Source organism: Rhinolophus sinicus, chromosome 3 (assembly GCF_057876585.1).
Source record: "Rhinolophus sinicus isolate RSI-liver-muscle chromosome 3, RSI-T2T, whole genome shotgun sequence".
Classification (NCBI taxonomy): domain Eukaryota; kingdom Metazoa; phylum Chordata; class Mammalia; order Chiroptera; family Rhinolophidae; genus Rhinolophus; species Rhinolophus sinicus.
Window position 1 is genome coordinate 50,364,416 of NC_142503.1, and position 27,492 is coordinate 50,391,907.

General features: G+C 35.3%; 1 protein-coding gene across 1 annotated transcript in view; it reads left to right on the forward strand.

Moving 5' to 3' along the window:
* SCAMP1 (secretory carrier membrane protein 1) overlaps positions 1–26,147 on the forward strand; it is an 84,919-nt gene extending 58,772 nt beyond the window's left edge. Inside the window, exons 7-9 of the mRNA XM_019728169.3 lie at positions 4,678–4,779; positions 7,973–8,090; positions 23,336–26,147. Of these exons, the coding sequence (XP_019583728.1) occupies positions 4,678–4,779; positions 7,973–8,090; positions 23,336–23,500 (385 nt within the window). The 3' untranslated portion in view covers positions 23,501–26,147. The remainder of the gene's footprint in view (positions 1–4,677; positions 4,780–7,972; positions 8,091–23,335) is intronic.
* Positions 26,148–27,492: the final 1,345 nt, after the last annotated feature.

The following is a 27,492-nucleotide window of genomic DNA, read 5'->3' on the forward strand; positions in this document are numbered from 1 at the left end:
TGTTTCGGTGTATATCCTTAATGTTTTCTAATGTTCTTGGATCTGTGGTTTGGAGTCTTGTTAATTTTTGAAAATTCTCAGTCATTGTATCTTCAGATAATTCTTCTGCCACTTTTTCTTCTCTTTCTGGAATTCCTATTAAATATATATCTGACTGTTTGGTATTGCCCTACAGCTCTTGGATGCTTTCTTTTTTCTCCACTCTTTTTTATCCTTGCATTTCAGTTTGTGTAATTTCTGTCTTCAGTTTCACCTTCAGCTGAGTTGAGTATTGATAAGCTTATCAGAAGTATTCTTTATGTCTGTTTTCATGTTTTTCATTTCTACCATATCCATCTGGTTATTTCCTATAGCTTACATATATGCTGAGATTACTCTTCATGTTGTCCATCTTTTTGACTGGAATTTTTATCATATTAATCATAGTTATTTTAAATTCCTTATCTTTTTAGTGCAAACATCTGAGTTATATCTGAGTCTTTTTTTGATTACCTTGTTTCTTGTCTGTTTTTTTCTTGTTTCTTTTTATGCCTTGTTCAAAGCTGGACATCTTTTGAAGACAATGAAGACTGCGATAAATAGGTTTTATGTATGGAAATAGACATGCCTTTTCTATTGTGAGGCTTTTAGTGTGTCTGTGTTTATATGGTGGTCGTTGGTAGAGGGTATGTGTTTCAGGCAGTCCAGTCAAGAATTTATTGAGGTTTGTTTGGTTTTTTTTGGTTTTTTTTGGTTGTTGTTGCTATGTTTCACCTCAGTACCCCCACAGACCTCAGATTCCTTTGCTGTTACCTTATGGTTACGGTGAAGCTTGTTTTCTCAGAGGTACTTTCTTTGTGTGCTCCATTAGCCCACCCCTTTGTGCCTGCCCCTCAGAGAGGGACTCTTTCCACACTCTGTCTCCCCCTAGGAGTAAACTGTTGTTACTTGTTCCTTTACGCTTGTTAGCCTACTATGGGGAGAGGGTGGGTTCAGGTTGAAGACGGTATTTTTGCTGTTCTGCTTCTGCCTCAGTCTTAGGAAAGCTGTGTCTCTGGAGTGGGTCCAGCCTTCCTTGTCATCCTGCCCCGCCCACTCTGTAAGGTTTCTGTAGTAGTGTGGGTAAGGATATATTTCTGACTCTCCTCTAGTGTTACAAGGTTTTTTTCTGTGACCTTTCCCAGCTGCACTGGCTTTTTACCTGTCCCTGAGGAAGATGGTGTTTGCTAACTTCCCTTCCCCTCCACTTAAGGTTTTTGTTTTGAGGGAAGTTAGGAGAGTTTACACTTACTGCTGCTCTACTCCTTCCAGCTTGTACCTGGAGTGAGGCCTGCTTCCAGGCTTTCTTCTGAGCACCCGGTGAGGTCTGTGGAGCAGAGCCTGTGAGTGAGTGTGAATTCCCCTTGTGCCTTTGGCTCTTAGGGTTTCTGTACTCACATTCCAACCAACCTTTAGCCTTCACTAAGTCATTATAAGCTTTTGCTGAATTTTTCTTTCCTGCTTATATGTCATTCGATGTCTGCTCCCGGTAAACAAGTGCTAGTCTCGCGTCTCTCCTTGAGTTGGTTGGTTGTTTGCCCTTTGATGGGTTGAAGTACAGCTGTGATTTTGCAGATTATCCAGCTATTGTGTTTTTAGGGTTGAGAGCAGGGCTCTTTCCAGTTTTCTGTATCCTAAGCAAAAGCCTTCCTTCCCCACTATCTTTTGGTTTTAATTTGAGAGTTATAGGAAAGTTCCTTCTTAAACATGAGACTTATGGCTTTGGTCTTTATTTTTTTTAATTTAAAGAAGTTTTAAAGGCTCTTCAGTTTTTCTTTTCACCATCTATAAAATGTTTCTTCTAACATTTAATTATTCTTTCAATAAGCTATTATTCTTCATGAAGACCTGTTGTGAAGATATCCTATTGTGCTATCTGGCATAATTTGCACTTCAGAATAAATCAGTACTGTCTGATACCCCTCTTGAAGACTAGCTGAGCTACAGAGGGGGATGTTATCTTCAGAGTTTTAAAATTCCTAGTATTTAACAACATTTGAGGTTTGCAGTGAATATAGGAATAAGGTGCATGAGACAAATATTTTTAAAAACATCTTGATGAGTCAGTTCTAGATGCTGTGTTCTAGCTTATTTTGTATACACCTGATGTTAAAAGGAAACACAAATAAATTAAGTAGCATTGTCCCTAGAACAGCAAAAGAAGGTATGTAAGAAACATATATGGTTTAGTTTAGGTGTAGTTTAGGTGTAGAACAGAGCAGAATGATACATATATTTATGTATATATAAGTAAATATAAGTAATGTATAGATAATAAATATGTAATATATATTAAAATAAGTAAATATATTTTCAATATGCATATGTATATGCATATACACTGTTTATGGCAATAAATATAAATGACTTCATGATTATTTCTCTTATCCGTTAGCATGCCCTTTAGTTATTAATCAAATGAAAGCAAGTTGTGAGTTTAATTTTTGAAATACAGTTAGCAAACAAGAAGAAACTGTCTCGCACGTGGTAAGATGATGATGCAAGGAAAGAGTTCTGTGTATGTTTTCTTCAAGTCACAATCTAATATGGACAAAAAAATGATTTAAATTAATGTAATATAGAGGACCATAACCTTTTAGTAAGAAATTCAAGATGAATTGGTATTGGCAATAAAGTCAAAGTTTTTAGTTTATTAAAGTTACTTGTTTTGGGTAATATTCCATGAGATAAATTGTTTTTATCTTAAGACATTTTACTATAGGTAAGAAGCACTACATACTTATTAACTTGACCTACAATATGAAATTAAAATGGTTGATTTAGAATTTAAGTATATGTGAGCACCTAAGAGTTTAGAGCAATAAAGGATATTTCAAAGTAGATGATTAAGTAGTTAGGAAACATGTAGTATAAGAATAGTAGGACTGTAAAGTAAAAGTTTAATATTAAGCTATTTTTTGTGACCAAAGATAGAAAGCATGAGAAATAACATTTCTAATGAAATATATTCTAGATATGTTAAAACTCAAGCTGTATTATTGTTCATTGTTCTCTGTTGAGAAAAGTGTTTTAGAGGCATATTTGTAGGAAAAACATGCTCATGAGTTTTCTGTTTTATAAGAGCATAGCTCCCCATATTGTAAAATTGTTTTCATAGGAGAGTCAGTGGTTTTCAAACATTAGAAGATACAAGAATCACCTAGGGAGCTTTCCTATAAAAACGAAGTTTTACAATATGATGTGGAGGAGGTGGATCTTGAAATAAGAGACTGAGAAGCAGTTTAGATCAGAGAAGTGACAGAAGGGGTAATATTGTGGAAATCAAGTTCAAAGAATGTTTAAGAAAGATACTCAGTGTCAAATGCCATAAAAAAAAGTAAAGCGGGACTTGAGAAATTTAGTTTGGAAATTCATAGATAGATGCCTGTGATTTTGATGTGTCTCTGGAGGGGAGTATGTGAGAGGCCAAGTTACAATGGATTGAGACGTGACTGAGAAGAGGGAGGTAGCGGAAATCAGTGGTAGAACTTCAGGACTTGTGTTAACTGATGGGAAGGAAGGAGATAGAGGAAGTAGAAGGTTTAGCAGTGGAGACAGGGTTAAGGAGAGAATAAGTACGTACTGAAATATGATGCTCCAGTGGAACTAGAATGATGGGCTGAAGATTGCTTATGCAAGTATTAGTATGGATGACAGAAAGCACGTGAAAAAGTGTTCAACGTTAGTTACTAGGAAAATATAAATTAAAACCAAATTAGATACCACTATACACCTGTTAGAATGACTAAAATTTAAAGGACTGACCATACCAAGTGGTTAGTGAGATGTGGAGGAACCGGAACACTCATTTACTGCCACTGGGAATGTAAAATGAAATAACTGCTTTGGAAAACAGTTTGGCAGTTTCTTAAAAAGTTAAACATATACCACCTGTGTGTTCCAGCCATTTCACTTCTAGGTAGTTACCCAAGAGAAAAGGAAATATATATGTTCATATGAAGACTTAACCATGAATGCTTATAGCAACTTTATTTGTAATAGTAAAAAACTAGAAACAACCCAAACGTCTGTGAACAGGTGCATAAAACTGTGGTGTATCTATGCAATGGAATACTAAGCAACGAAAAGGAATAGACTTGATACATGGAACAACATGAGTGAATCTCAATTGTGCTGAGTGGAAGAAGGCAGATAAGAAAAAATATATACTATATGATCCCATTTATATAAAACTCTAAAATATGAAAACTAGTGACAAAGTGGTGGGGTGGGGAAGGAGGGATTACCTCCATGCACAAGGAAACTTTTGGGATATGTTTACTCTTTGGAGAAGATTCATGGGTCTATACATATGTCAAACTGTATCAAATTGTATATTTTAGGTATCTGCAGTTTACTGTATGTTAATTATAATTCAGTCAAACTATTTAATAAAAAATGAAAACAATAAATTTTTTTGCCAAGAAGTTTTGTAGCACAGTTGAAAATTGAAAGGACAAAGTGAGGTTAGAATAATATTTAGTATTTGGATAAAAGGTTCACATATATTATTATGTTGTTATTGTAATTTCAAGGTAGTTGTCACTTGTATTTTTAAAAACATTTTTTAATGTTTGATGTCAGTCTGCATGTGAATGTGAAAGTATTAGAGAAAAATGACATTTTTCCCTTTTCTCCCCTCCCCCCCTTTTTAAAAAGGAGTGACAGTTCATTCAGATTCTTTGTATTCTTCTTCGTCTATATTTGTCAGTTTGCAGTACATGTACTACAGGCTGCAGGATTTCACAACTGGGGCAACTGGTAAGTCATTTACTTTAATTATTCTAGTTAATCTTTTCATCTAGTATCTTTATATAATTTTTGACTGCCTAAAAAGAGTTAACACAGAAAAGCCAGGTTAGTAACAGTGAGCAAAACTAATAATTGCATTTATTTTTTTTTACTTTTTAAAAATTTTCTAAAGCATAAATAACCTTTGGACAAATCATTCTATTTAAAATTATGTTCCCATTTTTAAAAACAGCACATTATATCTAGTTTAAATAAAATGTGTATATAATGGGCACTAAGAGAAAGAGTAAAAAGGAGACTGAGGAGTGATCAGATAGTTAGGAGGGCCAAGGATTGTGGAAGGGAGAGAAAACAAATTTGAGGATTTTAAGGAAAAGGGGATGGACCTATTATGTGTAAAACACTATTTTAGGTGTGCAAATATGTTTTCTTATACACACACCAATGCACAGACACAAATCCACTTTGAAAAGTGGAATTACTGCATACACATATATACATATCTTTAAACAATAAAATCATTCTCAGCATGGCAAAATGGTCTTTCAGTGGGGTATACTCAGAAACTGAGAATATTTGGATCCTCCTAAGGTAATAACAGACTTACATCTGTCTTCATACATTCTGGAGCAAACATTCCTTGAATGAAACGGCTGTGGGTAGAAGAGTACACATCTCTTAAGATTATCCCTCCCTCTCTTCTTTCTCTTGTAATTGAATTGCATGCAGTTGAATTCTTGTAAGCTAAAACGCATGTCCAAGGCAACTTTGCTGCGCTGTGTACATGAACTAAACGAGCCATGTCACTGGAGTGTATTGAGGGCTACATTTAGTATGCTACTGAGTCGCAGTAGTAACTGGCAGTGAGACATCTGTCAGTAGCTTTGCACGTCTCCTAATGGGCATCTGTACATGCAGAAAATTTATAAAGATACTTTAAATCAGTTCTAGGAAAAAGTCGTATTCATTACCATTTTAAATAGAGTTTAGTCTTTGGCATTTATGGGAAAAGAAATGCTTTAAATGTTTGATTAACAAATATACTGCTTATGCTAGCAGCACAAGTTTTTTTACCCCGATGAAGTTGAAATAATTTCTTTTGCTTCTTATCGCAAACTTAGGAAAAAGTGTTAAAAGTGGGCGTAACAGCATGTGTAGCAATGCAGTAGCACAGGAGTCTGTAGTGAGAGTGCATGCAGGGTGACCTAAAAAATGAAAGTACTTATTTTGAGCTAATTGTAGATTCACATAGTTACAAGAAATAATGCAGAGAGATCCCAGGTATGCTTTACCCACTTTTCAAGATGGTAACATTATACTTTATGAAAACCAGGATCTTGACATCGATACAGTCAAGATGCAGAACATTTCTATCACCAAAGGATCCCTCTGCTGCCCTTTTATAGCTACATTCACCTCCCTCCTGCCCCATCCCCTCCTTAACTCCAGCACTCACTAATCTGTCAATGTTTTTATATTTAAAGAGGCTCTTTTTGGTAGGCTACATATAGTTGGGTCTTGCTTTTTCATTCACGTTGATAGTCTATCTCTTTTAATTAGTGTTTATGCCACTTACATTTATTGATCTGGTATGACTAAGATAATCTGTCTTTTTATGAGCTATTTTCTATTTGTTCCAACTGTTCTTTGTTTCTCTTTTATTCTTCTTTGCCTTGTTATGGATCAAATGAGTATTTGTAAATGATTTTATGTTCTCCTGTTTCTTCATTATTCTACCTCTTATCAAAATCTTTTTTAGTGATACCTGAGTTTTCACAATACACATCTTTAATTAATCTTGGTCTGTGTACAAATAGTAACATTCTTACTCCTGTGTACTAAGGACCTCCCAATAGGATACTCCCATTTTCTCCCTTCATCCTTTGTGCTGTTTGTTATGTATTTTTAGTTTTACATATACTAGAAACATCTGGTACATTGCTGTTAACTTTGCTTTAGACAATCATTTGTGTCTTAGAAAAATTAAAAGTAAGGAAAAGTGAATTTATGTTTGCCTTCATTAATGCCATTTTAGTGCTTTCCATTTTTTACTTTACATCTGTGTTTCTGGCTTTTTATGTTTTGTCAGAAGAATTTCCTTTAATATTTCTTTTAGTAAATATGTCTGTTATTTTGTCATTTCAAGAATGTTATATAAATGGAATCATACAGTGTGTACCTTTTGGCTTTTTTCACTCAGCATAATTCTCTGGAGTTTGATCCAGGTTGTCATGCATATTAGCAGTCCATTCCTTTTCCTGAGTAGTTTTCCAAGGATGGATATACCACACTTTGTTTAACCAATCACCAGTTGAAGAACTCTGGTTTCTGGTTTTGGGCTATTATGAAAAAAACCATTATGAACATTTGTGAACAGGCTTTTTTGTGAACCAAAGTTTTTATTTCTCTGATAAATGTCCAAGTTTGTAATTGCTGGTTCTTATGAAAGTTGCATGTGTAATGTTTTTAAAGAAACTGACAGCCTGTTTTCCAGAATGGCTGTACCATTTTACATTTCCCCCAACTATGTGTGATTCAGCCTTCGCGTCCTCATCAGCATTTGGTGTTGTCACTGTTTAGTTTTAGTCATTCTGATAGGTGTGTAGTGATAGCTAACTGAGGATTTAATTTGTATTTCCCTAGTGACTCAGGATGCTGAACATATTTTCATGTGCTTATTTGCCATCGTTGTATCCTCTGGGTGAAATGTCTCTTCATCTTTTGCCCATTTTCTAATTGAATTTTTTGTTTAACTGCTGAACTTTAGAAGTTCTTTACATATTTTGGACACTAACCCTTTGTTGGTTATGTGGTTTGCAAATATTTTCTTCCATAATTAAGCAGAATTTAAAATGAAATTTAAAAGAAAGTAATAATGAACTTATAGGCTTAAAAAATATAAAATCTGGTTTTACACACTTAAGGCTGGAGTTTGGTGTTTGGATTTGAATTCAGACTATGTCATTTATTAGCTGTGTGACCTTGGGTAAGTACTGAATATCTCTGTGACTCAGTTCCTTATCTGTAAAATAGAGATTAAAAACAGCATTATCTTATTGTAAGATAGTAAATGAGTTAGCACGTATAAAGAACTTGAACATTGCCTGGTTCATAAGAGTTGAATATGTGTTAGTTGTTTTGTTATTTTTTTTAAAGTGTGCATTGATTTATTTGCCTGATTATACTTTTTATTATTTCATAGTGGTTGGATTTCATCCCTTACTGGTCTCAACAGTAGTATTCCTGTCGGAATCATGATGATAATCATAGCAGCACTTTTCACAGCATCAGCAGTCATCTCACTAGTTATGTTTAAAAAGGTAAGTGAAGTTTTATGTCTGTAAATTTTTATAGTAAAACTCATGTTCAGTTCTCATTTTCCCATTTTACTCTTACTTCAGTGTAACCTTTAGCCATTTTGTTGCTGTTCTTGTGAAAGTTTGCTCTTTGAGGATTACTTTTTACAATAAAAAGTTATGCATAGATAAATTTTAGGAAATTGTATCACATTTTTAACTTCCTGTAAAAAGGAAATATTTTAAAATTCTGTTAACTGAAGGCTTTTTTTCGTGAATTGAAGACTCAACCTCATTTAAAAAATTTGGATTATTTTTTATGTATTCTGATTTCTTTTTTTGAATATTGAGCATATTAGCCTGATTAATAAATAGAAGTAAGACTATTATGTGGGATGAACATTTTATTTGTATTTAAAATGTAAAGACACTAAATAAGAGTATCAGGTACTAGCTGAGCTGGTGACAGGTTCAGGCCGGGTTATGACATGAATTTTGTTTTCAGTGACTGCCCAATTATCTATACTTCTTCCTATAGAATTCCCATGGCTATATTCACAGCCTTAAAAAAAATCATTCATTACATAAGGTGGGGGAGAAATCAGTGTTTTTGTTTGTTTATATAAAGTTTAACTGTGTCTTGGATATATATTTTTGATATTCTACATGTGTCAAGCATGATACAGTTATCATGGGAATAACACCTGTTTTAAAATGGTAAAGACTTTGGTGGGTTTCACTTTTAAAAAAGTACGTTCTGACAGCATTTTTTTCTCTATTTTTTTTACTGTTCAGTAACTTGAGATCGAATATGTATAAGGAATGCATAGAAATAAATAGCTGTACCTTATATTTAAGAACACCTTGCACTCTTGAAATATTTTACTTACACGTTTGTATTTTATCCTCAAAACTATAAAGGCTAGGCTGCGTTTCTATTTAAATTTTGCTACTTATTTTCTCTGATTAAAGCTTTTACTTTTCTGAACTACACACACATACTATTAAAAGTCAGTTTTCTGAAGTTACTAAATCCTAGTCTTTTTTCAATTTTTTTCAATCTTCCTCCTCCCTGAACGCTGCAGCCTTCCACGCTACAGGCGGCTCCTGCCGTAGTCTTTGTAATCGTGTTCTGATTCTCCTGTCTCTGAGGCTGTTCTTTCCCTTTCATTTCTTTGTCCAGCTCATAATAAGAAAGGCCTTCTTAAATGCAGGCAACTCTCTGCTGTACAATCTTTTTCCTTGGGAATTTCAACCTCCCTCATTGTTTCAGTGTCTTCTCTACCTGAGAGACCTAGAATCTTGGAGCTGGAAGATACACTGCCTTACAAAAACATTTAGTTGCATTTTCAGGGGACTGTTTACATCTCCAGTTGATTGGTATCATGTCTCACACGACTGCATCATAAACTCATCATTTTCTTCTCAGAACTAGCTCTCTTCCAGAAGTTCTGATTCATATTCAGGAACGTTTATTAAGACTACATATTGTATGATTCTATTATGAAATGTCCAAAATAGGCAGGCAAACCTATAGAGACAGAGAGTAGATTAGTCGTGGTTGTCTGTGGCTGGGCATGGGCTGGAGAGTAACTGCTAATGGTTATGGAATTTCTTTTGGGGGTGATGAAAATGTTCTAAAATTAGGTGGTATGGATGATCTATTCACAACACTGTGAATATACGAAAAACCATTGAATTGTACACTTTAAAAGGGTAAATTGTATAGTACACAAATTCGATCTCAAGCTTTTTTTTTTTAAGGAACATTTATTAAGTACCTACTGTAAATGAGGTGGTGCTAAGTACTGTCTCAGATGATTCCATTTGCGTCAGCACTTGGACTACTTCTGTTTGTGCTTCCACGACTGTTTTTAGTCACTTTGCTAGACGTTTTCTTTTACTATCTTTCCATCCTTCTCTTCCTTTTCATTCCCACCTCAGCTAATCCAGATTTTTTTCACAGGTTAGTCCCACCCTGCCCCCACTTTCTCCAGTCCATTTTATGTATAGTTACTATATTAATCTAAAATCCCCTAAAAGAACCCAGCACTCTGAAGATTTTTGAAGTGGACATGGTATGGGGAATGGGAGTGTGGTGATTGTGGGAAGTAGGGCTAGTCCCTTTCCCAGCTCCCAGATCCAGACTTTCTACTCTAGTCAAACTGTACCACTCAGTTTCTTTAAATACACCATGCCCCAGTTTTTGTTCATGCGATGCCTCTTAACTTCTGGGTTGCTTCATCTTCTCTGCCAGTTGAAGATCTATTAGTGTTCTTTCAAGACCTCTTTCAAATCTTCCTGCCTCTTCCATGGAATCTTTCTCTTACCTCATGTCTTAGGGATTACGTCATCCTCTGTTCTCCTGGGAACTTGCTCTCTCTATTACCCACTGTGGGACCTGGGCATAAGCCACTTATATACCTGTAGTGCACACATTCTGGGGTACCCAGCTTGTTACACTCCTCCAGGGTGAACATGAACATGTGTTTTAGCGTTGGAATTAAATAAGAAGAGCAAGAGCTTTGGAACCATATAACTCAGGTTTAAATTCTGGCACCCTCACATAGAGCTGTGTGAACTGAGGCAGGCTTTTCTAACCACTCAGGTCCAGTGTTCTCCCGAGTACTTGAAGCTCCATGCGCATGGGGACCTAGTCTGTGTGCTTTCAAGCTATGTTCCTCACATGTAGAACAGTGACTGGCAGTGATTAGCATGCGATAGGCATGCAAACATGTTGAATGAATGAAGGCATGAGAATACTACTCTCATAGAGTTGGTGTGAGGATTAAATGAAACAGTGAATGTAAATTGCATAGCACAGGACCTCAATTAAAATTAATTTTCTTTTTGGCTTTTTGACTCCTTTATCATTTTATATTCAGGGTCTGGTTTGGTATGTACTGTTTTCAGTAGGTTCCGTCAGAGAAACAGAATAGAATGAAGAGATTTCTTGAAAGGAATTGGCTTATGTGGCTGTGGAGCTGGCTAGGTCAGTCTGAAATCTGTAGGGCAGGCTGTCAGGAAGGGTTGGAAACTCAAGCAGAAGTTGAGCTCCAGTCCACAGGTGGAATTTCTTCTTCCTCAGTTCTGTTCTTAAGGTCTTTCACTAATTAGATCGGGCCTACCCAAATCATTCAGGATATTCTCCTTTTCTTAAAGTGAACTGACTATAGATGCTAATCACATATGCGGAATACCTTCACAGCAACACCTAGATCAGTGGTTGATTGGTAACTGGAGACTATAGCCTAGCCAAATAAACTCGACTATTACAACATCTCTGTGGAAATTGCTTTATTATCCCAGATGTATCATTGGGGGTGCTTTATAAAACGAGAAATGTAATAAATTTAGAGTACAGTAGAGAGTTTTGTGGTATGCTGTACGTTCCATTCATTTGTTAAACAATTATTGAAGAGCATGTGTTATATGCCAGGTACTGCACTGTGAGCTCAAGGAGCTCACATTCTGGTGTGGAAGGAGAAACGAATGAACGGTGGGTACCACAATGGGTAGCCGGGGACCTTGTAGCTATTATAGGGGTACGTATAGGGAGCACACAGGAGGGACGCCTAACCAGATTGGGGAGATCTTTTTTAGTAGTGAGGTCTTTTTGTATTGCCTTGGGTGAGACATCGTGATGAACAAGAGTGATCTAAGTAGAGGAGTAAGGGGGGAAGGGAGAGGATAAGTAGGTACCACCTGCCGTGTTTCCCTGAAAATAAGACCTCGCCGGACAGTCAGCTTGAATGCGTCATTTGGAGCAAAATCTTATATAATGTAAGACCGGGTCTTACATAATTTTTGTTCCAAAAGACGCATTAGAGCTGATTGGCTAGGTCTTACTTTCAAGCAAACACGGTAGCAGGGATACCACATTCATGTCTAGTTGCAAGATGTAACATGGCATATTCAGGGAATTAAGAGTGCTCAGAATGGATAGGAAATAAAGTTGGTGCTTGAGTCATGCAGGGAGGAAAGTGGGCTGTTGATGGTGGAAGACAGGTAAAGGTGAGGCTGAATACGTAAGCGTAGTTATATCCTGCAGAGTCTTGTAAGCTAGGAAACCTTGTTAAGAAGTTTGACTCGCCTCCAAAGAGTGCTGGTGAGCCACAGAAGAGGTTCAAAGAGGAGAGTAGCTGAATTGATCCAATTTGAACTTTAGAAAGACTATTCCAGAATAGATTGATGGGACAGGGATGTGGTAGTTAGAGAAATTAAGACTGGGAGACAAGCTAGGAAACTGGTTAGTAAAGATGGTGGCCTAAACGAAGAAATGGCAGTGCTAGGTAACTGTAGTAAGAGAATATGGGCAGGTAGCGACTGATTCGACTTGGTCTTGGGAGTGGGTGATAAAGGAATACTTAGGGATGACACCCAGGGTTTCAGTTGGTGGATCATTCAGGAAGACAGTACGGGAAGAAGAGCAGATTTGGCCATTGAGATGTTTTCAGCTTTGGGTGTGGAGAGTTTAAAACACTGGTGGGGTATTAACATATAAACACTCGGTAGGCTTTTGGATATACAAGTTGGAAGCAAAAGAAATGGCTCTAGGTTGGATTTCTAGATTTGGGAAGTATTGACTTCTTAATGAAAATGAAGCCTAGAAAGTGGATATGGACTGAGAAGGAGGCCTAGAGTTGAACATTTCCAACTATTTAAAAATCTACTGAGGAAAAACTGTGGAGGTCATTTTAACTAGCAGTAGTAGTGCTGGAGAATATGTGGCACAGGTGATTATAGAGGCTGGGTGTGAAGGAAATGTTTATTCTGCAGCTGCTGTGTAAACTGCCTGCTGTGTGTAGCTCTCTGAAGTCTTTGACCTGCAGTTTTTTCCTCCAGGAACATAGATGTTCTTCAGGATCCAATCCGTGGAAGGAAAAATTTTAGAGCTGTGCTTGGTGTATGCCAGACATTCAAAAGAAATAGTACTGCTTCCCAAATAAAAGAATTGATATGGAAATTGTGACTCCCCCCCTTTTTTTTAAACTTCATAATTAAAGAAGTTACCAGTTACCTTTTTCTATATGTGTTTACTGTCAGTGCTATTCAAGTTCCTAAATTTCTCTGAATCTCATATTCTTTATCTGTGAAATAAGGAATTTAGATATGGGATGATTTTCTGTATGATTTTATGAAGTACAGTAAATGGGGGTAATATAAACTAAGACGTAATTTGAGCCAGCTTTCGTATTTGTAATAGCATAGATTTCTCTTACTTTGATAGAAGTTGAAATCCAATAAAAACACCTGATTTTTCTTTTCCACACTTGCTCAAAACTGGGTTTGTTTTGATTCTTTGGGGTATGTAGACATAGTTTATAACCACTAGGGGTCAGGCTCTTCATAAACAGCTAATACCCTCTAAAAGTTACCTCGGCACACTATTTTGATTCTAGAGTTGCATTTTATTAGGCTAGTCTGTGTCTCCATCCCCAGCCAGACATGCTCTGTGGTATATATTTATTTCAATTACAGTGACTACAATTTTGAGAATTTTGTTAATATTCTGAAGTCTTGCATAATTCGAATAGGTAATCATTGGTGTGTAGAGTTCCCAGTATGAGCTCTATGGTAATTTAACTTTGTTTTCCCCATAGTGTCACCTTATAATCCAAATTTAAAATAATTGAAATGCAAGAATATCTGTCTCTTTTACATATTCATAGTTCAGTCCTTAACTTTTCACAGGTTTCTTAAATTTTCTCTTAGATTATTTCTAATTTTGTTTGTTTGTAAAAAAGACCTTTCTACAGTAAGCTGCATGTACTCATTGAGAGATAAATTTCTTGAACATAGAAGTAATTATCGTTAATGTCCCATAGAAAACTTGGCTTTGAAAAGGGAATAGAAATTGAATAGTTGGAGGCTACAGGGGAAGTATTATAAATGGGTCAAATAACAATGAATGAATCTGAAGAAACTACATATGAGATTAATCGAAAATTTTCCCCTTATTTTAATTGGTATAAGAGCTAGAATAACTTAGTATGGAAGAGATAAATAGGTAATACATACGTTGTATTCCTTTTGGGACCTAGTTTTGAATAATTGTTTTCCATGAAATTAAAAAAAATGTTCATAGGCATCTGTATCCAGATTCATAAAATAATAATAGTGATTTTTTGGATTTTGGAAGAATTTTAGAAAAAGTTATTTCACTTTTTAAAAAACAAGTTTCCCTAAGGGCTTAAAATTTTGTTTGTGTACCTAAATATCTATTCTACAAATACTCTTTATTTTGTGTGAGGGTATAGAATTTGACTGTACAATCCAGAGTAAGTCTCATTTATTAGTTAAACTGGTGTTTAATAGTGAATGCTTTGTAACAATATTCTATTATATATCGAGTGATAGTCTTCTTAGACTGAAAGTGACTTTCATTTTCTTTGAAAGCATTGTTATTGTTTACCCCCCTTTTTTGGCTTTATTTTGGATGTAGGACAGAATACTGATAGTTTTACTCTACCGATTTTCTATGGTCACAAATAGACATGCTGTGTCCCTCTGTCTCAGTCATCGAATACTATAATCTTTCCTGATTAGGAATCGATTTCAGATGATTCGCATTGTCTGTTAACATGCTGGTCTACTTGCTTGTTATTTGCATCCAGGGGACACAGAGTAGGTACAGTAATACTTTTGAATCCCTAGAAAAATTGGCATTCTGAGCAGCTTATGTATATTCTGTCCTCAGTTGGTAGTCTTAATATGTGTACCTTTTTTTTTCTTTTCATTAGTTTCAGGTGCACAAGACAAAGTAATACTTAGACATTTATAGTTTATATCCCTCACACTGTGTCAACCCCTCTTCCTCCATCCACTATCCCTCTGACATTGCACACAGCCATTACATTTCCACTGTCTCTATTCCTAATGCTGTACTCCGCTGCTTGTAAGTATATATACACACACACATATATATATATAAAATTATAGTTGGCATTCATTACTGTTCAGCTTCAGCTTCAGGTGTACAGTGCAGTGATCAGGCATCTACATCATCCCTGAGGTGGTCTCCCAAATGGGACAAGTGTCCATCGGATACCCTACAAAATCTTTACATTATTGATTACATTCCCCAAATTGATTTTCAAAATCCCGTGGCCATCTTGTGGTTACTGACTGTTTTCTAATCCCCTCACCTTCGCCCTTCTCCCCACCCCCCCATCTCGCAACCCTCAGTTTTTCCTCTATGTCTCCAAAACTGTTTCTGATTAGTTCATTCACTTATTCTTTTCTTTAGATTCCACATATAAGTGAGATCATATGGTATTTGTCTTTCTCTATCTGACTTATTTCACTTAACATAATGTTATCTAGGTCCATCCATGTTGTTGCAAATGGTAAGATTTGTTTCTTCTTTATGGCTGCATAATACTCCATTGTATAAATGTACCACAGTTTCTTAATCCAGTCATCTACCGATGGGCATTTCGGTTGTTTCCATGTCTTGGCTATTGTGTATAGTGCTGCAATAAACATAGGAGTGCATAAAGATTTTTGAATTAGAGTTTTGAATTTCTCCGGATAGATACCTAGGAGTGGAATTGCTGGATCATAAGGTAGTTCCATTTTCAGATTTTTGAGGTACCTCCATATTGTTTTCCATATCTGCACCAATCTGCAATCCTACCCACAGTGCACAAGGGTTCCCTTTTCTCCACATCCACACCAGCACTTGTTTGTTGATTTATTGATGGTAGCCATTTTGACTGGGGTGACGAGGTATCTCATTGTGGTTTTTATTTGCATTTCTCTGATGGGTAGTGAGGTTGAGCATTTTTTCATATGTCTGTTAGCCATCTGTATGTCCTTTTTAGAAAAATGTCTCTTCATGTCCTCTGCCCATTTTTTAATTGGATTATTTGTTTTTTAGGAGTTGAGTTGAGTTTTTTTATAAATTTGTGGTATTAATCCCTTATCAGATATATCATTGGCAAATATCTTTTCCCATTCAGTAGGATCCCTTTTTGTTTTATTGATGGTTTCCTTTGCTGTGAAAAAACTTTTTAGTTTGATGTAATCCCACATGTTTATTTTTTCTCTTCCCTCGCGCGAGGGGATATATCAGTAAAAATCTTACTCCGGGTAATGTCTGTGAAGTTTCTTCCTATATTTTCTTCTAGGAATTTTATGGTTTCAGATCTTACATTTAAGTCTTTAACCCATTTTGAACTTATTCTTGTATATGGTGTAAGGAGGTGGTCCAGCTTCATTTTTTTGCATGTGTCTGTCCAGGTTTCCCAGCACCATTTATTGAATAGACTGTCTTTACCCCACCATACATTCTTGCTTCTATTGTCATAGATTAAATGGCCATTTAGGCATGGATTTGTTTCTGGACTCTCTATTCTGTTCCATTGATCTATGTGTCTGTTTTTATGCCAGTACCTTGCTATTTTGATTACTGTAGCCTTGTAGTATAATTTGATGTCAGGTATTGTTATACCTCCCACTTTGTTCTTATTTCTCAAGATTGCTGAGGCTATCCGGGGTTTTTTATGGTCCCATATAAATTTTAGGATTATATGTTCTATTTCTGTAAAAAACGTCGTTGGTAGTTTGATAGGAATTGCATTGAATATGTATATTGCCTTAGGCAGTATGGACATTTTAACTATATTAATTCTTCTTTTCCCTGAACATGGTATGTGTTTCCATCTATTTGTGTTTTCTTTCATTTCTTTCTTCAGTGTCTTAAAATTTTCTGAGTACAGATCTTTTACTTCTTTGGTTAAATTTATTCCCAGGTATTTTATAGTCTTTGGAGAAATTGTAAATGGGATTGTTTTTTTAATTTCTCTTTTTGATGTTTTATTATTGGTATATACAAATGCAACTGATTTCTGAATATTAATTTTGTATCCTGCTACTTTACTGAATTCCTCTATCAGCTCTAATAGTTTCTTAGCGGAGTCTCTAGGGTTCTCTATATATAGTATATTATCTGCATATAATGACAATTTTACTTCCTCCTTACCGATTTGGATGCCTTTTATTTCTTTTTCTTGTCTGATTGGTGTGGCTAGAACTTCCAGCACTATGTTGAATAGTAGTGGAGAAAGTGGGCAACCTTGCCTTGTTCCTGATCTTAAGGGGAATGCTTTTAGCTTTTCCCCATTGAGTATGATGTTAGCTGTGGGTTTATCATATATGGCCTTTATTATGTTGAGATATGATCCCTCTACTCCCACTTTCTTGAGGGTTTTTATCATAAATGGCTGCTGGATTTTATCAAATGCTTTTTCTGCATCTATTGATATGATCATGTGATTTTTATTTTTCATTTTGTTAATGTGGTGTATGTATCACATTAATTGATTTGCGGATGTTGAACCACCCTTGCATACCAGGGATGAATCCCACTTGATCATGGTGTATGATCTTTTTAATGTATTGCTGAATTCTGTTCACTAATATTTTGTTGAGGTTTTTGCATCTATGTTCATTAGAGATACCGGCCTGTAGTTTTCTTTTTTTGTGGTGTCTTTGTCTGATTTGGGGATCAGGGTGATAGTAGCTTCGTAAAAAGTGTTTGGGAGTCTTCCCTCCTTCTGGATTTTTTGGAAGAGCTTGAGGAGAATAGGTGATAATTCTTTTTTGAACATTTTGTAAAATTCACCTGTAAAGCCATCTGGTCCAGGGCTTTTGTTTGTTGGGAGATTGTTGATTACTGATTCAATTTCCCTGATGGTAACAGTCTATTCAGGTTTTCTGTTTCTTCTTGAGTTAGCCTTGGGAGGTTGTACGCCTCTAGAAAATTGTCCATTTCTTCCAGATTGTCGAATTTGTTGGCATATAGTTGCTCATAGTAATTTCTTAAAATTTTTTGTATTTCTGGGGTGTCTGTTTTCACTTCTCCTGTTTCATTTCTGATTTTATTAATTTGGGTCCTCTCTTTTTTTTTCAATGAGTCTGGCTAAAGGTTTGTCAATTTTGTTTATCTTCTCTAAGAATCAACTCTTGGATTCATTGATCTTTTGTATTGTTTTTCTCTTTCTATTTCATTTATTTCCGCTCTGATCTTTATTATCTCCTTCCTTGTACTTCCTTTGGGCTTAATTTGCTGTTCTTTTTCCAGATCCCTTAAGTGTGAAAATAAACTGTTGATTAGTGATGTTTCTTGTTTCTTTAGGTAGGCCTGCAACGCTATGAATTTCCCTCTTAGGACTGCTTTCACGGCATCCCATAGATTTTGGGTCGTCGTGTTTTCATTTTCGTTTGCCTCAAGATATCTTTTGATTTCTTCCTTGATCTCCTGGTTGACCCATTCATTATTTAGTAACATGTTATTCAGCCTCCATGAATTGGTGTGTCTTCCAGTTTTTTTCCTGTAGTTCATTTCTAATTTCATATCACTGTGGTCAGAGAAGATAATTGGTATGATTTCAATTTTCTTAAATTTATCAAGACTTGTTTTGTGGCCTAACATATGGTCTATCTTGGAAAATGTTCCATGTGTGCTTGAGAAGAGCGAATATTCTGCAGCTTTGGCGTGAAATGCTCTGAAAATATCGATTAAATCCAAGTGGTCCAATGTGTCATTTAAGGCTGTTGTTTCCATATTGATTTTCTGTCTGGAAGACCTGTCCCTTGTTGTCAGAGGTGTGTTGAAGTCCCCTACTATGATAGTGTTACTGTTGATCTCTGTCTTTATGTCAGTCAATATCTGTTTTATATATTTAGATGCTCCTATGTTGGGTGCATAGATGTTTACTAGGGTTACGTCCTTTTGTCGGATCGATCACTTTATTATTATATAGTGCCCATCTTTGTCTTTGAATATGTTCTTCATTTTAAAGTCTATTTTGTCAGATTTAAGTATTGCAACTCCAGCTTTTTTCTCATTTCCATTTGCATGAAATATCTTGCTCCAACCCTTCACTTTCAGCCTATTTGTGTTTTTTGATCTGAGGTGAGTCTCTTGTATACAGCATATACAAGGGTCTTGCTTTCTTATCCACTCAGCCACCCTGTGCCTCTTGATTGGAGCATTTAATCCGTTTACATTTAAAGTGATTATTGATAGGTACATAGTTATTGCCATTTTTAAATTTCTAGTTATATTGTTTTCATCTTTCTTCTGTTTACAGAAGTCCTTTTAGTATTTCTTGCAATGCTGGCTTGGTGGTAATAAATTCTTTTAGCTTATTCTTTTCTGGGAAGCTCTTTATCTCTCCATCAACTTTAATTGATAGCCTTGCTGGATAAAGCAATCTAGGTTGTAGGTCGGTGTTTTCCGTCACTTTGAGTATCTCCTGCCACTCCCTCCTGGCCCTCAATGTTTCTGCAGAAAAGTCATTTGATAGTCTTATGGGCGTTCCCTTGTATGTAACCCTCTGTCTTTCTCTTGCTGCTTTTAGGATTCTCTCTTTGTCTTTAACCTTTGCCATTTTAACTATTATGTGTCTTGGTGTGGACCTGTTTGGGTTTATCCTGGTTGGAACTCTCTGCACTTCCTGGGCTTATATGTTGGTTTCCTTCATCAGGTTAGGGAAGTTTTCGGACATTATTACTTCAAATATGTTCTTAATCCCTTGCTTCCTCTCTTCACCTTCTGGTATTCCTATGATGTGCATATTGTTGCGCTTGATGTTATCCCAGAGATCTCTTAAATCATCTTCATTGTTTTTTATTTTTTCTTTCTGTTGTTCTGTTTGGGTGATCTCTGCTAACTTGTCTTCTAAGTCGCTGATTCGATCCTCTGCTTCATCTAACCTGCTGTTAATTCCTTCAAGTGAGTTCTTTATTTCAGTAATTGTGTTCTTTAGTTCTAACTGGTTGTTCATTATGATTTCTACATCCTTCTTTATGTTGTTTCTAAGCTCCTTAAACATTCTTATCATCAGTGTTCTGAACTCTGTCTCTGATAGGTTGGTTACCTCTCTTTCATTTGGTTCCATTTCTGGAGGTTTCTTCTGTTCTTTTATTTGGGACATGTTTCTTTGTTTCCTCATTCTGGCTGACTCTCTGTGTTTGCTTCGATGTATTAGGTAGATCCCCTAGAGTTCTTAGTTCTTACTGGGTTATCTTGTGTAGTATGTGTCCTTTATATTTGACTTGCACTACTTCGTTCTTCTCCTCTGCATATGCTCCAAAGGTGACTCTTGTGTTGTGTATATTGTCCTGTTAAAGAAGATCTTTAATTGCTTTTCGCTTGTGAAGGTGGGGTTAACTCCTAGGCTGACTAGTTGTGAGACTTGGCTCTGCCCACCGCAGGGTGTTCTGCTGCATGAGAGTTGACCACTTAAATGTGGTTTGGCCTCTATGGACTCTTGTGCCTGTAGAGAATTCCCTCTGGGTATGTCACTTGTAGGTCAAACCCGGTAGTACTCTGGTTTGGTCTGGAGTTGGCCTCTGGTATGTTGAATCTTGTGCCTCTTAAGCTGGGCCCTCCTAGTTTTTATGTTTTCTGTTCCATCCTGGGATCCCCTGCGTCTCTGCAGCTTGCGGATGCTGGCCGCATTTCCACCGCCGCAGATGCTCCAAATTTTTATTCTGTTATCCTTTTCTATAAGTACTAGGTTAGTTACTTAGTACATCCCAAATCTAGTCAATATAACTAAATTGTTGTGAGTTATATTTACTTAGGCATCTTCAAATTTGGTAGGTCTGCTGGTATTTGTAATGCTGTACATGTGATATTTTCATCTAAATTATCTTTATAAATTTTAACAGCTTCATTCATATGTAATTCACATAAGCAGTTTACCCATTTAAAGTGTACAGTTCAGTGGGTTTTTTTTGTATATTACATTATTAATCTAAAAAAAATTGTGGCAAAATATATATAAGGTAAAATGTGCTTTATGGGAAGTGAACTTGAGGTTTTGAGTGGTAACCAACTAGCTGGAGAGCAGTGGAATCAGTAGATAACAAATCTACTGTTTTTTCTGTGGTATTCCTGAAACTAAATATTTAGGTTAATGTAATTCTTATAAGTAGAAGAGCTAGCAGGTATTTAAGTTGTTTAGTTTTTTTTTTAATGCAGTAGTTTATCTTAAAACTTTGTTCCTGATTTCATATGAATTATCAATAACACTGTGAAACATAGGGAAATGATAAGCTTTTTGAGATGTTGATCTTTATAATTAGCCTGTCATCTTGCTGGGGCACTGCAATAAAGAATTGCCCCATTCACATGGATGTAATGGATTTGTATTTGAGCATTGTGCACTGAATACATGTGTAGTCTTTTCCCTCTAGGTGGCTCTCTGGGTCTTTATAGATATAGACTGCTGAGAAATGTGCTATTCCTACCTTTATTTTGCCTCTCTGATTTTCAGGACTATGAATTTCATTTTAAATAATTACACTATGAAGCCGTAAATCTATTACATCAGGCACTCAGTACAAATTTGAAAAAGGACATAAGAAAGCAAATTAGGACAAATCCTTATTTATTATATGCCCATAAACTTGGGGGAAAAGGGGAAGAGAGAGACAAGTGAACCTGTAATCACATTTCTCTGTGACTGGTCTAGTAAGTAAAGAAGGTTTATTAGATTTCTGTAATACAATTTATTTTTTGGATTCTAACTGTATGTACTCATTGTGAGATAAATTTCTTGAACATAGGAGTAATAATTTATCTGTATCTTTAATGTTCCATAGAAAACTTGACTTTGAAAAGGGAATAAAAATAATTACTTATATACTTATGATAGTGCTATTTTTGCTAGAAGAAAAGACTTTCAGGGTTTGCCAGTTTATGTGCTTGTCAGTCCTCTTTTTTTCTCCCTAACCCTTTTACACTGAGATCCATGGTAACAATGGCATTTGCTAATATCACTGTATCAGAAGAACTCAGGACTGTCTGGGCATTTTTATCTTTCACCCTGACAGCTCTTCATTCCTTAACAAGCTTTCTTCCCTTGACATCTGTGAAAAGGTCCTTGGCTTTTCCTAGTCCTCTAGTAATCATTTCTTGTTGTTGTGGGTACCTCTGAAATATTGGTGTCTTAAATAGGCTTCACTACTTGACTCTCTTCTCTTTCTCCATGAACAGTTTATTTATGTCAAAGTTGCATCTACCATTTATGCGCCAGTGGTTTCCACAGCCATGTCTCTAGCCCATTCCTCTCTCGAGCTCCAAACCAAATCTTCACCTGCCTGCTGCGGCAGGCCTAGAGTAGATATTCAGTAAACATTTGTGGAATGTATGTTTAGAACTTAACCCAGCATCTCCTTTATTCCCTAAACCAGCCTCTATCCTCTGTGTTCTCTATCTTTTTGGAACAGCTTCCCAGTATCCACGCTTCGCTTGAATGTATTTGACTCATTTTCCTTTGCTTCACTCCATATTTACTGCATAATCACCAGTTGCTATGCAGGCTCGGGAAGAGAACCGACTTGCGTGCACTGGCCCATCCTCCAAACTTGCTTTGATTGCATTCCAGTCAGGCTTCTAATTTAAACCTAATCACAGTGCAGTGTAATTACAAGTTCACTTTTGTGTCTTCCTCCCTCCCCCTAAGTTTGTGGGCATATAATAAATAAATATCGGTTCTAATTTGCTCTATTGTTTCTTCTAAAACTTGTATTAAATTGAGTGGCTGATGTTATCTGTATTGATGCACTTCATAGTTTATGCATCTTAAAACATATGCTAATAGAGGATTTTTGAACCCTACTCATAAAAATAAATCCCAAGTTTTGAGTGGTGAATCAGTATATGGACAGACGGTTCACAGAAGTGTTTCTTTGTAAATCCTTTAAAACTTGACCATACACAAAAGGTTAAGTGGTATACAGAGTGGAAGCCTGAAGTATCTTTAAGGACATAAATAGTGCTTGGTACATTAAATAATAAGATACATTTGATTATAATATGGCCAGTGGTATATATTGTAGCCAACACAGAAATAAATAAGGTATTATTTGATTTGATTTGTCCAAGGTAGTAAATTAATGTATTAAAGTCAGAATGTCTTTTGTTAGGTTAACCATTTTCTTGTAATGCTTCCATATCTTAATTAACTAATTAGGTACAGCAGAAGACATAGTTTTTTGCATTTGATTAAGTTCTTTAAATTATTTTTGGTTTGGCATAGGCATAATTATCTCTTCTGTATTGGGGATAAAGAGGACAAACCTGTGTTAAGAAAATATTTCAATACGATATTACGTGCCAGGGTGGGGCTGATGTTCTCCACCTTAGGAATCATGACTAGACTCTAGTCCTTGTATCTCTGAGTAATGCTGAGATTGAAATGAGTATGTAGATGACCACTTATCTTCTCTCACTTTTTGTGTCTCCGTAGGTACATGGACTATATCGCACAACAGGTGCTAGTTTTGAGAAGGCCCAACAAGAGTTTGCAACAGGAGTGATGTCCAACAAAACTGTCCAGACCGCAGCTGCAAATGCAGCTTCCACTGCAGCAACTAGTGCAGCTCAGAATGCTTTCAAGGGTAACCAAATTTAGAGGATCTTCAAACAATACACTGTTACCTTTTGACTGTACTTTTTTCTCCAGTTACTGTACTCTATAAATATTTTTATGTTCAGAACACACAGTAAACACAGCATGTATATTTCCTATTCACTTATGCATGGGCGAAAACCAGAAATATTTCCTTGTCTTTTTATTTACCTAAAAGTTTCTTAATATTTTAGTGCCCCTTGCAGAAAAAAAATGTTACATGCTAAATAAATATTCTCCATATTTTTTGGGGGATGAATGTTCAGCACATTATTTCAGTGGTGAGACACTGAAATTAATATGACACTTATGATTAGAAATGCATTTAGTACTAGCTGCAGTCATTCTTTCAAGAATCTTAGATACAAGGATTACACATTGGAGCAGTAAAGTGATGCTTCATTCCTTTTTCCTTATTTATATTGAAAGAAATAGGTCATCAGGGACTTGTGGATTTTTTAATTGGCTTGCTTTTTAGCAGTTTCAGTCACCAGTGAAGAGCCTGTGTGCATTTTGTAGTAGATAATGTAAATTTTATCTTTTTATTTTCTTTTTTCAGAGTAGTTGATATTTTGATATCAGTCTCTGATCTTGCATGGGCACCACATTTCTTAAATTAAAAGAATTAGTATTTTGGATTCTGCACTGCTTGTGGTTGTAGGTTTGGGGTGGTGTTTATAGAATCATAGAAATGATTTTCTGTAATAGTTTCTTTTAAATAAAAATTTATTGGGGTACAATACAAGAATATAATATGCAGTGCATTATCCAAAAGAAAGGATAGAAAATTGATGGAATAGAATGTAGTGATAGTAATATCTTTTTTTTTTTTTCAAATTTTCAGTATGTATATCATAGTAAAATATTACTGTATGGAAACTGGTATATTCTTGTGGCTACTCTTTTTAATTGAACTGAGATTGTGTTTGGCAGCTCTTTTGGGGGGTGTGTGTGTAATTTTTAACAGAGGTATTAAAGTCTAGCCTAACTCCTTGTTCGAAAAGAACATACAGTATTTAAGGGATTTTTCTTTTAGCCTCTCGTCTCTAGTGGCATTAAAAATAAAAAGACCCTGGCATTTTACACATACTTGAATCCCTAATGTACCTGTCTTTTTAATTTTTGAGACATACTGAACACATTAAAATTTTTCAGCAATAGAAAAAATAAAACATTTACACCAAGCAAGAAAATAGACAGTTGAATGCATTAATTTTGAATATAATCACATGACAATTGTTGCTATGCAGCACAGGAGTTCATTCTCGTAGTGTATTTGGGTTGAAAGTCGAATCATTTTTAATACTGATTAAGTGACTAAAAAGACATTTGTAAAGTACTGTTTTTGGAAGTCGTTAGCTAATTTAAGATTATAGAATAATAGGTAGTGATTTATTCAACTTGATTTTAAGCAAGGATAGTCTATTGGATTATATTATTTGAGACTACAGATCCTTTAAAAAAAAAAATCAGATGGGCACAAATAGTTAAATCACTTTTATTCTTCTCCCCAAATCTGGAGTTTCATGCTGGGGATGGAATGGTAAGCTTTCACTACTGAGGAAAGAAGCCGTGCGCGGTAGTGGTACTAGGCAATGTGGATCCATTCAGGTGGTGTTTACATTTGATTTGTGTGGGACTTTATTGAAGTACATACTTGGAATATGTCTCTTTTATTCTGATGGAAATAGGATTCATAGTATGAATTTAAAGCTGTGTACGAATATTTCTAATTAGCGATAATCTCCACCTCCTTTCTCAATCAAATAAGCCAGTTCAAGTTTTTCAGGATCTGTAAGCTTACAGAAAATGTTTCATCAGTGTTCTGTATTAAGTGGATTTTAAAAACATTCAAAATATTAACCACAAACTACAACAAGAACACTTGTGTCCATCATTAATTTACATCTCAAGTCCATTTTTTAAAAGTAGAAATGAAAGATACAGCATAGAGACTTGAAAAACATTGAGATTCTTTCAGTAATAAGAATGATTTTCTCTATTCTGTAGAAACCCATAAAGGTAGGACTGTTAAATAACGAAGAATAGTCACAACCAACAATACTTTTTTTGTGCAGATGGGGAAAAAAATTATAAAATCCAGTTGTTTAGGTTAATACAAGCTTATGGGAGAAAATTGTTTTTAAAAAACAGAAATGTGCATTAAAATGATAGCAGTGCTCACAGTTAAAGTAAAGGGGCTTTAAATTCTTATATTTTCTGTCCTCTTAGTAATTAGTAAATAGTCATGTTTTCACTCAGCAAAAGATTGGCATGTGTTAGTGTTTTATATTTAATGTTAACATTACCCAGGATCAGAATCATGAAATGATCTTGACACTGTAAGTATCCACATCATTTTTCAGTTTGCAATACTAAGTTGGCTATTTTATTTCAGACTAAAGTTTGAACACTGGAATATCATTGCTCAGTGATTTGTAATTTGGGATTTGGCTTATTTATCTAGGGATGTTTGTATATTTTGTTAGAGAGTAATGCGGCGCTGCCATCATGGTGACTGTCATGGTACGATTCTCCATGGCACTGCCCACTATCTGTCCCTCTACTGTTGCATGTTTTCAGTGGTTTGGAAGTTTTGTATATTTATTGTATTAACACAGAGTGTCAAAATAAAATGCTGTTTACTGGATGTTTGTTTGTATAACTTTAAATACGATATTAGCACTTCAAAGGCAGAAATTATGCTGAGGGTTTAATGTATATAGAAATTCCACATTTGATTAAAAAATAATCTGTGTATAATTCTATCATGTGCTAAACAAAATACATATATAAAAGACTTAGTTAAAAACTGTCAGCAGCATAAAATGACAATTTTTCTGTTGTGTTAGACCTTCATAGGTAGTGGAACATGAGCTTCACTCATACTACATATTTTGACCACTTTAAGGTCAAAATACACAGACTGTCTAGAAGTTTGTGAGATTCAAAATGGAAAATGTGTTTTGTGGCTCAGATTTTTTCCTAGGAGGTTAAAATGGATGTTTTTGTATTAGTATTGTATTGATTTGATTGAACTTGTGTTTGTTCCCTAACCTCCTTACCTATTGCTGGTTTATGTATTGATGGAAGTACCTATTTGTGTATTACTGGATTTTTCACTTGGTGTTTTAAAGAGGATGTAAAAATATAATCTAAAATAATGTTCATAGTGAATCTTATTTTGAGAAATACATGTTATATTAAAATAGGAACAGCACTTTCAGTTTTCTGGGTGTTACCTTAAAAAACGTGAGTTTGGATTGTCATTGGATATATCTGCTTCTATAAATCATGTTGAGATAATGTATGGTTTGCATTTTAGAGGGAATTTATGTTAAATTTATTAGTTGTTGCTGTAAATTATTTGTAGTAGCATAATGCTTTTATGGTTATTGCTATATCGTTTTCTGAAAACACTGACATTAGCATTTAATTTTATCTTTACTGGTAAAATCTGTGTTTAGACTGTTTATACAGAATTTTTTACATTTTTGTGCGTATTTTCGTTTTAGAATTACCATGGCTATCAAACACCATTTCATTGTATCTCCTTCCATTTTTTTTCTTGAGGAAAATGTTTTGAGGAATTTGTTGATTCCATGTGATTAAGACCTTCAGAGGTGAAATAAAAGTGGTTAATGTAGAAATAATTGAGGATGGTTAAAAGTGAAAAACACCTATTTGATAGATTTTCAAGTACCATAATATACAGTTATTTAGAGTAGAATAATGTTTTAAAACATTAGAAATGGTTAATTATTATAGAAAGTGAAATATTTCCACTGGAATTAGGGTGCATTTTGACAAAACAGCATGCTTTTTGTATTGATGGGTATCGTTAAACTTTTTGTTAGGGCCTTATCACAGTAGATAGATAGCTAGGAAGAAGTCTGTAGAAACTTTTTAAGCCAGGCATTGCCACTAATCTGTCCTCAATAAATAGATACCTTTAATATAAAGATTCTAGGAAAATAGGGAAAGACTTTCCTCTA